The sequence below is a fragment of the Haliotis rufescens genome, unplaced genomic scaffold (genome assembly GCF_023055435.1).
Source record: "Haliotis rufescens isolate VD_foot unplaced genomic scaffold, xgHalRufe1.0.p SCAF_27, whole genome shotgun sequence".
Taxonomy (NCBI): Eukaryota; Metazoa; Mollusca; class Gastropoda; order Lepetellida; family Haliotidae; genus Haliotis; species Haliotis rufescens.
Window position 1 is genome coordinate 4619868 of NW_025963968.1, and position 13576 is coordinate 4633443.

General features: G+C 42.1%; 2 protein-coding genes across 2 annotated transcripts; one reads left to right on the plus strand and one right to left on the minus strand.

Annotated features, from left to right (window-relative positions):
* Positions 1-1710: 1710 nt before the first annotated feature.
* On the minus strand, positions 1711-9347 carry LOC124139369. Its single transcript, XM_046506385.2, has 3 exons — positions 9060-9347; positions 7839-7999; positions 1711-7122 (listed from the first exon to the last, which is right to left on the minus strand). Exons 1-3 carry the CDS (start codon positions 9208-9210, stop codon positions 5911-5913), a joined length of 1524 nt encoding a protein of 507 aa, XP_046362341.2. The 5' UTR covers positions 9211-9347; the 3' UTR covers positions 1711-5910.
* Positions 9348-9455: 108 nt separating this feature from the next.
* On the plus strand, positions 9456-12031 carry LOC124139368 (transcription factor IIIB 50 kDa subunit-like). Its single transcript, XM_046506384.2, has one exon. It carries the CDS (start codon positions 9599-9601, stop codon positions 10808-10810), a length of 1212 nt encoding a protein of 403 aa, XP_046362340.2. The 5' UTR covers positions 9456-9598; the 3' UTR covers positions 10811-12031.
* Positions 12032-13576: the final 1545 nt, after the last annotated feature.

Consider the following 13576-nt stretch of genomic DNA (forward strand, 5'->3'; position numbering starts at 1 on the left):
GAGCTACCGGACCAGTTATACTTCTGCATGAAGGACGAAGCGAGCGAATACTTTGCTTCATGTATTGAGCGAGATTTGATATCTCATTTGAGGATCTCATTAAGAAATTTCAACGGTGGTATGATCACCAAGAACTTCCAGAAACGGTGCAGGTAAAATTCAACACAATGCGCCAACAACAGGATGAGTCTCTGGAGAAATGTTCAGAACGACTCTTGTCAACAACAGTTGCATTTGGCAGAATGCCAGAAGACTATGTTGAGCGACAAGTCATCATGAGTTTCTGTCTTGGATGTGAGCAGATGGAGGCAGGTCAATACGCAGCCAATCTACATCCTTTTTCCTAAGAGCAATGGATGCTGTGCGCGCATTCCAGCACACCCACCAGACCATCTATGGTAAACAGCGAAATATAAGATATCTGGCATCTGATCAACAAGAGGGTGAAGAGTTTCAGGTCAGGGCTGTCCCAAGGTCACCAGGAAGAAACTCCAGAACCCCAACCCTGGAAAAGAAAATAGACCAGCTGGAGGCAAGATACGGCAAGATTGAAACCATACTGTTCAAAGTAATGGGAAGATTTAGTAACAGACGTTCCCGTTCCTCTAGTCTCGCAACATCACCTGGTCGCAGCAATGAATGTTACCAGTGTGGCCAAGTGGGACACTTTACGATAAATTGTCCTCAGAGAAGCCTGATTAAAGATAAAGGGGTAACACTTCAAGAGGAACGGAACGGGGAGAAGGAGTTAAACTACAACGGGGTGGGTCGAAAGGCCTAAGTCCTACCCCTCACTGGAGTGAAGGCCAGCTGGAAACTGCAATCAGGGCGCCACAGCTAGGTCTCTCAAATTCCTTTAAAGGTGCCCATGAGGAAGTCACTGCTCATTGCAATGGTCCTAGCAGACCACAAACTTCTGTGAGTCTGTGACATCTTCAAATGTCCATGTCCTGAAGTTACAATCAATGCAGTGTTCATGAAACAGTTTTTACCATCCCGCTATTGGTCCAGGACACAAAGGCAAAGGCCATAATTGATACCGCAGCAGAGGTGACAATTATCTCTGACAAATTATTCAAAAAGCTCCAACATAAACCAGCGGAGGGCCATGATGTCACCTTATGCGCTGCTGGACGAGAATTGAAGATGCAGGGTTTTCTCACCAAACCAGTCACATTGCAGGTCCAAGACAAGCAATTCCAAATGCCTGTATATGTGGCTCCAATAGATGAGATAATCCTGGGCTTTGACTTCTTAATGAAACATAGTGCAGAAATTGACACGAAAAACCATATCCTAACTATAAATGGAACAACAGTGGACATGGTTTTAAGGTTTTGGTTGGTTTGTTTGTTGTTTAACGCCGCTATCAGCAATATTCCAGCTATATGACGGCGGTCTGTAAATAATCGAGTCTGGACTAGAAATTCAGGTAAACCAGTTAATGTATGTCACAGGAAAGAAACCCTTTATCTGGGAGGAAAAACAAGAGCAGTCCCTTCAAAAAGTTAAAAGCTGCCCTTACGTCAACACCGGTGTTAGCATTGCCCAACAAGAAAGACCACTTCATCTTGGATACAGATGCTTCAGACTGGGCCATTGGAGCGGAACTGATACAAGTGCAAGATGGTCAAGAGAGAGTACGCTAAATGTAATTTATTACATGCGGAAAGCACACGTTAAATCCCCGAACGAACGAACGAACGAACGAACGAACGAACGAACGAACGAACGAGAGAGTAATTAGTTACGGCAGTTTTAGTCTCACACCGGAACAGAGAAGGTACTGCACCACGCGCAAGGAGCTGCTTGCCATGATACCGTTTACCCGACAGTACTGCCATTATTTGTTGGGTAGGCCGTTCACAGTAAGGACAGACCCAGCAGTCTCACCTGGCTACTAGGGTTCAGATCACCGGAAAGACAGTTCGTCCATTGGGTTGAGGAATTAAGCCAAGCACCTCAATGCAGATGGACAATTGCCCTTATTATCAGGGAGCAGTTGAGCCCCTGTCACTCCCATGCAATGGCTGCAAATATGGCAAGAGAGCACACAAAAATTGGGGAGCCTTCCAGGAAGATGTTGATTATTCCATACCCTTGTCAAGGAGAAGCATCACTCATGCCAAGGTGAGACAACTCTTGTTGGATTCCACTACCAGACAAGCAACATTTTCAACAGGGGGGAATGTTCCAGGTACATCAAGTATGTATTTTACCCAAGATCTACAGACTTGTTTGGAGAGCTGTCCAAAGCCAGAGGTTAGTGTTCAGCGCCTCGTAATGGTGACTGACACACAAACAGGAAATCTTGATTTATTTCAGGAGCCGAGGGACGTACAAGTTCAGAAAGTCACCATTATTGCAGAGAGGGATTCCACTCCAATGTTTGGATATTCTCTGGACGAGTTACAGCAGAAAGGACAAACAACTAACCTTTCTGCATCAATGTTTGGATGATAAAACATTACCATCTGAACAAGAAATATTTCTAGCAAGCCAAGCAACCAAGTCCTACTGGATAGACAAAGAATTATTCTCACGATATCACGTCGTCTGGTGGTCTGAGAGAGTAATCAGGACTCCAACAACAAGCTGCTTCTTGTTCCACAAACCCTCCAGCAAGAAGTGTTGAAGCATGTCTATGATATTCCCGCAGCAGGCCATATGGGAATCTCAAAGACAAGAGAGAGACTAAGGTCCCGGTATTAGTGGTACTGATGCTCTCAAGAGGCACAGGAATATGACCAAACATGTGAGAAATGTAGTAAGAACAAGAAACCCTCTAAACACTATAGGGGGAAAATGACCAATTTCCATGCAGGCGCGCCAATGGAAAGAGTGGACATGGATTTTATTGGTCCATTGCCCTTAAGCAAAAAAGGGAATCAGTACATATTGATGATGGTAGACAAATTCACGAAGTGGGTTGAGTGCATCCCTCTACCAAATCAAAAGACAGAGTTGACGGCACAAGCCGCTGTCAATGAGTTTCTTTCTCGATTTAGCTATCCGTTCCAATTACATACGGACCAAGGTCGTAATTTTGAGCGTGAACTCTTTAAGTTAATATGTTCCTTGCTACACATTCACAAAACCCGTACAACACCCTACCGTCCGTCTTCTAATGGACAGGTAGAACGGTATAACAGGACCTTACTCCAGATAATACACTGTCATGTAGGGAAGTCACAAGCAGGATGGGATGAATACCTAGCAGGGGCAATACGGTCATATGTAAACCGACAGACAGGATATTCTGCCAACAAGTTGATGCTAGGAAGAGAGGTGAATGTACCAGCTGATCTGATGTTTAGATTCCCAAATTAAACATTTATCCAACTCCCTGCAAAAGTATGTGAATTCCTTACAGAACGCAATCCAGGAGGCACATGAGATGGCTAGGTCTAATCTCCGAACAGCCTTACAAAGAATGAAGAGGGATTATGACTTGAAAACCAATTAAAGGAGATTTGGTGTATGTCATGGACACCGCTGTGAAGGTAGGGAAGTGCAAAAAGTTGCATCCTATATGGAAGGGTCCCTTTCTAACTGTCAAGAAACGAACACCCCCCGTTTACCTTCCGATACAGGAACCGAGAGTCTGTCCACCAGACGGGATAGGAAAATTACAGCATGGGCGTTGTGGGCAAAAGCCAAGTTTGAGTCCAAAAAGGGGATGACAAAGGATTCACAAGTGGAATACCAGTCGGATGTCGGCCAAAAAGAGACTGACATCTTATACTGTAAGTGCCAGAAACCCTACCACAGTACACCAATGATCGCTTGTGATGGTTGTGCTGAATGGTATCATGGCGAGTGTGTGGAGGTCATGGAGGAAGAGTCTAAAACAATGGACTCTTACTTCTGTGACTACTGTCTCGATAACTGAAACTGTATGCATGGTCTCCCCATGCACATACTTAAATGATGGAAGGGTTAATATATAGTTTTCCACTCTTGCAGGCACCTTTAGACAAAAAACAAAACAAAACCACAACCAAGCAACAACATCATCCGGAGACGCGATTGCTTGGGACACCGTGCCCGCTCACGTTCGCCCTCAAGGCATCCTCAACATGAGTGTCCTGGTCAAGGGTCATTCAGAGGCCTCGTTCCCTGGGAAGATGCACCCCTACAAGAGAACAATCTCAAGGACCTCATCATTAACACAGTCCAAGAAAGGGAAGGTCCCCCCAACGAATCCAGGCTATCACTTACAGAAGAGGGCGGTCCCCAGGACGTGGTGACCTACACCTGTACCACCATGGACAGAAGCCAGAGGGGACCATCATGGAAGATAAGCCTGTACAGCGAAGAATATCTGTCACTTCCTCGGACAGGTTGGGGTTGGGGACCTCATTAGCCCCGACTAACCCTGGAAAGCCCATCAGGAACCGCAAGCCAGTGTTGACACAAGACCATGTCCAAACCACCTCGGTATCCCAGTCAGCACAGGGCTCACCTTGCTTCGTGGTGGGGTGCTCCAAACGGACAAGGCATCTCAGGCAACACCTGATGAGTCTTGCCCCAGTGCTTTGATGAGGGACAAACAGAGGTGAAGCGTCTGGTTCAGGCCCAGACAGCACTGATCTGGCTGGCCAAACAGATCTTCGGTCCCGGATCTACTCCTGAGGACCTGGTAGATCATTTAAATGGCTCTGACCTATTGGAGGAATATCCCATTTCCCCAAGTGGTCTTACCCGGATGAGAGAGTTCTCTCACAAGCTGGCCCTTGGGGTTCCCAACAACTTCACTATGTACCCGGTGAACTCTGTGGCTGTTCTCCTTCATTGGAGGGTCCTTGGGAACCTCCTCAACTTGCTTACAGAGGAGCAGAGGGCCAGGTTTAGGGCTCTGTTTAGTCTGGGTTTGGCACCATGGCCACAGTCACTGGCAAGTGTGACCAGCCCAAAGGTCACCATCTACAGGACCCACGACACATCCTACCATTGACAATTACCACCAGTTAGTAAAACCTTTGTCTACCAAGATGCTTGTTGAGATGGCCAGGCAGTGTTTGAAATAAGTGCATGTCTGTAGGCCCGTGGCAAGTAGGGCCAGTTTCAAATTTGTGTAGGTCCTTATGGCCTTCAGTAAATTTATGCTTCGATTTATCTGTCGCAATAACCTACAGTTGTTTAAATGAGGGCCTGAAGAGTTGAGTCAGGCCCTGCAGCTTCTGAAGTCTATGGGTCCTAATGGCACCCTGGTGGGACTCTTCTCGTGCACCAGTCCAACAAGACAGATCAGCTAACTACACCAAGAGAGAGCAGACCTTTACACAGAATGGCAGTGGTAGAAGTGGCGTCAGAAGTATGTCAAATACCATGAAAACCTAAAAAGGTTTATGGTGTGATAAAAGCTTAAACAGGAATTTATGGCTTAGGATGTAATAGAGTTAGCATTCTTATACATAATGATAACTATCACTTGATCATGTTAATTTCTATTTCCAAACATATATATCAAGCATACATAAATATTATCAAAAAATGGAGTTCCGATTGAAATAACATGTTTCTGGAACTAACATTTATAAAAAATGTAATACACAACAAAACCCAGCATTATTAGTGTAAAAGAATTATGTTAATAATAAATATTGTGGTGTAAAACGCCCACTTGATCTCAATGGGAGTGTGTGAGTGAGGTTTTACGCTGGTTTAAGCAAAATTCCAGCAATATCACAGCGGAGAACACTAGAAATGGGCTTCACACATTGTACCCATGTCAGGAATTGAACCCGGGTCTTCAGCGTCACAAGCGAACGGCTACCCGAACACCCCTTGATCTCGATGGGCTACACATGCTACTGTCGTACTATGGACTGATTCATTATTCCATACTATATATCAGCTGGAATACTACAGCATAAAACAGCATTCGTTCACTCCTATCCATGATATTTACTCCCAGACGATGGACAACTGGAGGTTGTGCTTTTTCACATATTTCCTGAAACCATCAACATCTTGTTGGGAGGTATCTTGGCAGTTCCTCAGACACAGAGCACGTAATGGGTTCTCACAACAGATCAGTCTTGATATTGCATCCCCACTGAGTCTATTGCAGGACTCCAGAGTCAAGGAAGACAGAGATTGCATACCATGCTTCTCTAGGATACAGAGGAGCAGATCAGTGCACATGCACTGAACATTGATCAGGTGAAGCTCAGAGAGACTGGTTGCGTTTTCTAAAATTTGTTCAAACATGGATGCACTAAAGTTGGTGCTATCATTTCCAATCACAACCATGAGATTGTCCAGATCTCTATAGATAGATTTCAGATCCTTTCCTGATAATGGAGTGTCAATAAATGCCACAGAGTTAAACACTGCCATGACACATTTAAGTCGTCTTAAGTTCGGACAAAGAACGCCAAGTTGGCCAATGTCAAGATCTTTGATGTCATACAGACCAAGGGATCGAATGTTGGGTCCTATTGATGTGAAGAGAGGTTTCAGACCATCAAAGAATGTCACATCTCCCCATTGGTCACTTGTTATTTCCAAGGTATTTAAATGCTTTAATTCTTTCAGATACTGTAAAGTTGAATCATTTGCATTTTGGTAAAAATTAATTTCTGTGACGAAGGGGCAGCGTAAGACAGCAAGCTGTACAGATTCCGGACTGACCTCCCTGCATTTGAGTGCACTGGCATTGAGTGTCCGGAGCTTGAGAGTGTCTTCATTGTCTCCTGAGTTGCATGTCTGAGCCACAGCATCAATAACATCTGCATACAGGAGAACATGGAGATTTGGACACATATTTAGGATCATGATGGCTCCCTTACTGCTGATCTTCGTGGCACTGATATTCAGGTACTTCAGACTTGCACCACTAGCAATGCAGTTACTCTTCTGCTTCATATTTGATGCACCATTACCGTTCTGAAGTTCCTGGAAAATGTTGGCGATTCCTCGATCAGTGACCGGACAGGCAAATAGGTTCAGGTGCTGTAGTTTCTTGCACGAAGACAGAATCGTGGTTAGAACCTGGTCATTTGTCTTCGTCTGGCGTAGATTCAGCCAGCTAAGCAAAGGAAGACTTTGGAAAATACTGCACAGAACAGTTTGGGTGGCTACGCTGCAGTTGGAGAGGTCTAGCTTTGTCAGCTTCTGCAAAATATGAATAAAAAAAGGAATCTGAATCTGGTAAATAATAAACACCAAGGAGGTTATCCCTGGAGTAGGATGTCTGCATATATTACACAATTTTACCACATCAGAAGAAGATCATCATGTGAAGACGAGTGCTTTGATTATCCAAATATCCTAACATAAATCCAGCAAGCCATATTATTTTTACCCCATAAACAATCACATAGGAATAATTAGAAGACAAACCCACTGTGTTTTGAAGTTAGAGGTAGTATAACACATTATAACAAGCTCCAAATTTAATTTAAAACCGAATGTGTTAGCCATTAACAATGATTAAGGTAAGGTTATGATATTTCTTAGTTATTTCTTTAAATGTTCATGTCCAGTTTTTTTTATGTTTATGGATTGCTTTGATATTCTATTTCAAGGTTTAATCATTTTAGACAAAAAAGAAAGAAAGCGGAGTCATATTTTCTGCATACATGAGTTTTTTCACCTATTTTTCAAATTGTAAGTTTTAGCATGAAAACAAACATGGGGGATAGGAGTCCTGTAAAATGCATGTGTGCCAACGCATGAATGCACCATGATAGCATTTCATAGGTTAATATCCAGTTCAAATGATTCCTTAACTAATTTGGAACAAAAACATGACTATCACACAACTTTACAGAATAATGGGTAAGAGACACACATCACATGGATAAAGTTAGCAAAGTACAATATTTCACCTGGCATCTGATGCCGACAAGATGCAGCATACTGGTCATGTTTGAGCACTTGCTGAAGTCCAGTTCTTTGAGACGGCCAGTTAGGAGAAGATGTAAGTGTGACCTTCTTACTCGGTGATCAGCACACAAGGTATCCAGAAGCTCTTGAAGCATTTCAGAAGCTGGAAAACAAAAAGGAGTACAATGAGTAAACAAACATCATCATGTCACATATTCTCTGTTCACTTGTTTAGCTTTAGCTTTTGAGTGACTTGGTTCTCAAAGAGGCCTAGAGATTTGGGCTAGCCAGAGGCTTTTGACAGACAATCTTCTATTTGATACCCTTCTATTCAGACTGGGCTCTAGAATGTCAATTTTATACTACTGAAGCTTTTTGCAAGTCTGCCTGCTGTTTGAGGGGAAAAAACAGCATATTTGACAGATATTTTCTAACATGCAATTAACATTACTCAAAGATCAGTTGGGATACAAGCCATTTGTCATTATAATTGAATTATGGTACACACTTTTGACGGGATATTATACCTTAAAACACAATACAAAAATAAGAAATATCACCTATAGAACACAGGAATTGTGTTTGCATTAAAGACATCATTTGATTCTTATGCAATGAAGACCTTCCAAAATACATTTGTGACTCTTTAGAACAGACAAGGGGCCATGACAGCCCCAAAATTCGTGCAGCAAGGGCAAACCCTACTCCCAGCTCCTCTCAGGCCCCACAGTTCAGACTGCTACTGAAATATTCTGCTTATCTTATGGCCTCTACATTATATTTGAGAACAGGCTTTTGTCTTTTGCTTCAACTGCAGGTTCTGACATTCTCTTTTTCTACCTGCTTTCATTTACTTAATATAGAGCTCTGTATGTGCGATCCACTGCAGCTTTTAACAGACCTAGCTTTTCTCAGACAAGTCTCTATAGCCTTCTACTACTACTGAACTTACGACGGATTCTAGGCATATTGGAGATCAAGTCTTTGACCTTGTTGACTAAGGAGTCATAATATTGAGAAAGAAATTCAATGAATGACAAAATTCGAATTCTGAAAGATATCTTCGGAAATTTGGATCAAGGCCGAATCGAATAGTTACTCAGAATACTAACTATCCTTACAACTTTAATGAATCAACGGGTCTAGCAAACACCAAACCATGATGTAACATATAGATCTACGTTAAAATCAACAAATATCCAAATATCTTAGTGAACACTCACTCATGTAATCAAATGGGCCCAAAACATAGTAAAGGCGCGGCATATCCGCGAAGAGACGGTCAAAGTCTGCACTCCATAGTCGATCCATGTTCTTTGAAATGTTGCGAAGACATACTTGCTTCAGAGTGCGTACAGTGTGGGGAAGGGGCATGGCGAAAGTTGACAGTAAATTTGTGTCACCAAGTCATTTCCCTGTCTAGCAGACGACAAGAATGCTCACATTCAGGGTAAACCCGGAAATCGAAGTTTGACGTCGCACCTGTGCCAAGCTCCTCACAGCCACATCTAGTCGCGCCTGAGAAGGTAACGTCTGCATGGCAAACGCTGACATGGAGCTAGTGGTGTGCAACGAGCGCCCTCTGGCTAAGCTCGAAAAATTGTCTCTATGCTGGGCTCCGTCTTTTCATATCACAGAAGTTAACGACGCGCACTGATATCCAAAAACCAGCTTACGGAATTCCCTTGCATAACCCTTTTCCGTCAAGCCGTGTGGGGTGTCGTACTCAACAAGTATCTGCGGTTGGCTCTAACGCCAGACAATGTCATGCCCATTCTGTGGAGAAGATGCTGTCATTAAAGATAAGATAGGAGCACACGAACAATCCATTTGTTCCGAGTGTGGTTTGGTTGTGTCTGACCAAACTTTCGAGGATAGTTCCGATTGTTACTTCAACGCTCCGTCACTCGGTGCCTTGCCGACAGGGGCAAGCGCAAGTATACTCGCTGCGAAGAGAGACGCCGATAAGAAAACTGAATTTGTCAGTCCGGTTGGTGTCGAGGAAATAACCTGTATATGCAATGCAATGGGTGTCAGCAGTTCCTTGAAGGAGGAAGGAATGTTGATACATGCCGACGCTTGTAAACACCCAGATATGGAGGTTAGAAACAGATCGAAACAGTTCAAGGAATCTTTGGGTGCCTGCTGTATGTATATTGTTTTACGCCGACACGAGTATCCAATCACTGCAAGGGAAATGACGAGCACAAGAAAACTCCCCATCAATAATTTTATATTGATGTTGAGGCGTATGAAACAGATAATGAAGATTGAGATGCCAAGATGGAGCATAGGTCAACTCACAGCCCACACGCTGCAGAAAGCAAATTTTGATAGAGGGGTTATTGAAAGGACCCAAAAACTCATGCAGATATGTGATAAATGTTGGCTCATTAGTGGGCGAAGTCCTGAAGCTATTATTGTCATAGCATCCTACTTTGCCTGGTTGTCTTTTCAGAAATCTGATGTCAGTTTGTCGTCATTTTGCAAGACAAATCACCTCCGTCTTCCAAAAAGTAATGGCACTCTGAAAAGAATGAAGGATATTTTGCTTGCAATGGCAGAACGTATCCCATGGATTCAGAGCATGAAGCCGTCACGGCTGCGCTACTACATTGAAGATATAGTTAAATACAAAGCTAGTCTAATGAGAAAAGCCTTTGCTGATTCTCCATTGTCTGTGGAAGAAAATGGGGAGTCGGCTGACATGGCGCATGGTGGAACAGAACTGTGTTTGAGGCCACCGTTAAGTAGAAAGAGGAAGCTTGAGGACAGCAGCCCAGATGTCAGAAGTAATGATGAAATTGATGCTGAGATATCTGCCAAATATGGACATGTGATCAACTCTTCTGAAATTGATCCTAATGAATTTGCAGATGAAATGGACATGTACATCAAGACAGAGAAAGAAAAGGAAGATGTTAAACTGATTAGCTGTATTGGTGGCAATTTACAGCCAGTGGACAAGTCATGAGTACCAAGTTTCAGTCAGTGTGATAGGCCAAAAAACTGAACTTTTGTATGATCTCCCTAAATCTCAGGAAGCTAGTGCAGAACATTTTGTTACACATATGTTAGTATTAAATGACACATGGACTATTTTGTTAAGTTGAATTCCTGTAACTTGCATATTGCTAGAGTAAAAACATCTGGTTGTACCATGGACACTTATTACTATGTTCAGGGTCCATGGTTGTACATGTAACGGAGAAGGACAGGAAATCCAGCAGGCAGCCTGTGCCACTACATTTAAATCTGCTTGTCCGAAACTGTCCACTAGAATTTCAGTAAATGGATTAGTATTGACCATATTGAAAGACCTGCCTCAACCGAATGAATTTTACTCAATGTGACTTCAGACTACTAGTCGACAGTGGAAGCAGTTTCCAACCACATTCTGCTAGTCAATAAGAATTTCTACTTACCTCTTGTTTAAATAGTTAACAGGAGGGCACAGATGTCGCACTCACAGGGTTTTAGGTTCCCTCATTTTTTAGGACATTGCCATCCAAAATTGTTTTATTCAAATTTGTTCATGATATGGAACAGGATAGAAGAAAGTCCTCTGAAAAATATATATAAAATCATGAAAATGTTCTTACGTCATTTGGTACTCTCAAAATTACTGAATCAGAACACCTAGTCTGTCTGCCTGGTACACTTGATTGTCAACATGATGAGGTACTTTGGTGTTTTTGTTCTGAAGTACCAGTATGGTGTCATACATATATACAATGTTGCAACAGATGCATGACCTTCACACTGGACTTGCCTCCCACTTTAAGATGACCTGGTGATATATATGAAATACTGTTTGTGTTAAGTGATGTTAAACACAACACTCTAGTTACAGATAAATGATATGTTGTAACAATATCAATGTAATCATGGTAATAATAATAAAAGAATGATGGAAATTTATATGAAAAAGTGTCGAAGGTTAAAGGTTACCTGGATCACAAGCTGTTTCTCTGTGATTATCATTAGAGTTCCAACGATGTGCCAATCTGTTTTACAGAGGTGCTAGATTGTTATATGAAATAATTTGTGTGTGTGACCAGCTGTTTATAGTGTATACATGGTAAAACAAGTCTTTTGTACAGTTTTTTACTTAAGATTGCAAGATTTTATAAGTTGACATTTATTGTGTTTTTGTTGGACATGTTGAAGAATAAATGTTTCAGTATAATGTAAATTCTTGCGTTGTGCTTGTTTTGTGGTATTTCAGGTGTTTTGGCATGATCACAGTGCCTTGTGACCATGGTGACCAGGCAAACCACACTAATAGCGTGAGAAATTATCCAAACTATCGAGATATCAGGACGTAATCACCCAAGTGTCCTTATGAGATTTCATTTCACGTTCATTATCTCCAGGGAGTGGATTCGCTGTGCAGAGTTGCATCCCTTGGGCACGCAAAAAAACTTGTGGTTTGAATCCTGAATTGCCCCGAATATTTTTCTAGGTTTGAGATAAATGTTTGAAACCTGCATCAATTCAGGCTTTCCTCACACATGAAGTCGTGATATAACTGGAATACTGTTCAAGGCAGTGTTAAACCCAACTCACTCACTCATAGTATCCTACAAAATGAGCAGGATGAATATAGGTATGGTCTTTGTTGATCAGATATGTTGGAGATTTGATCATTTTGCTTTGCTATGGTATGGTCAAATGTTTTTACACATTAACTTTATAGATTATATACAGCATGCTTGTCAGGTGCACTAATGGTTCAGGAAATCTTGGGTATCGTGTATCTACACTTCAGAAGTTTTTTTTTATCTATTTGAGGCTATATTAATTATATGGCTCACTGACTTCACGATAAGTATTACTTCAAGAAAACCTGGATGCCATCATTTGAAATGGTACCTACTCCTATTACATATTAATTATGAGTCTTCATTTTGTTCTGTTGGAGGGGCGGTCGGGTAGCCTAGTGGTTAAAGCGTTCGCTCATCACGCCCAAGACCCGAGTTCAATTCCCGACATGGGTACGATGTGTGAAGCCCATTTCTGGTGTCCCCCTGCCATGATATTGCTGGAATATTGCTAAAAGCGGCGTAAAACCATACTCACTCACTCAATTGTTCTGTTTGGAAACAAAATTGAAAATCATGTAGTAATAGAGGAAATTCCCAAGATACCATGGAAATGAAATCTTGTGCAAGATATTTCATTGTATGATGGTAAATCTAAGTAGAAGTCAGCTGAGGAACACATTGTGAATGAGCATTTTCTCAACATGGGTTGAGATATAATAAACTAGAATCCCTCACTCTTCACATTTTTAAATAATCATGTCAAGATGCTTGAACAAAATAGAGAGTGAATATTGTTCAAAGTGTCAGTCAATAATATTGAAACGGTATCACTAAGGTGAATAAATAACAGAATCTGGACAGGCACTGGAAACATGAGCAACAATCCACACCATCGGGGTACATTTACTCTGTCAACCAAGACAGTCTGACCATCTGATCCAGTTTAGTCACCTTTTTTTTTCCATACGTTATATTGCTGGAAAATTGCTAAAAGCGGCATTAAACAATACTATATTACCATATTACTATAGTAATCGATCCCTTATCGACAACAGGGTCTGCTGGCCATGAATCCAAAATGTGCCTCGATTATGATCCCAGGATTGTGAAAACTGCCTTCAGCTTCACTTTCCACCTACTGTTTACAGCGGTATTATTCCCAGCCCAAACTATCACTCTGTTATGTTGTTGCA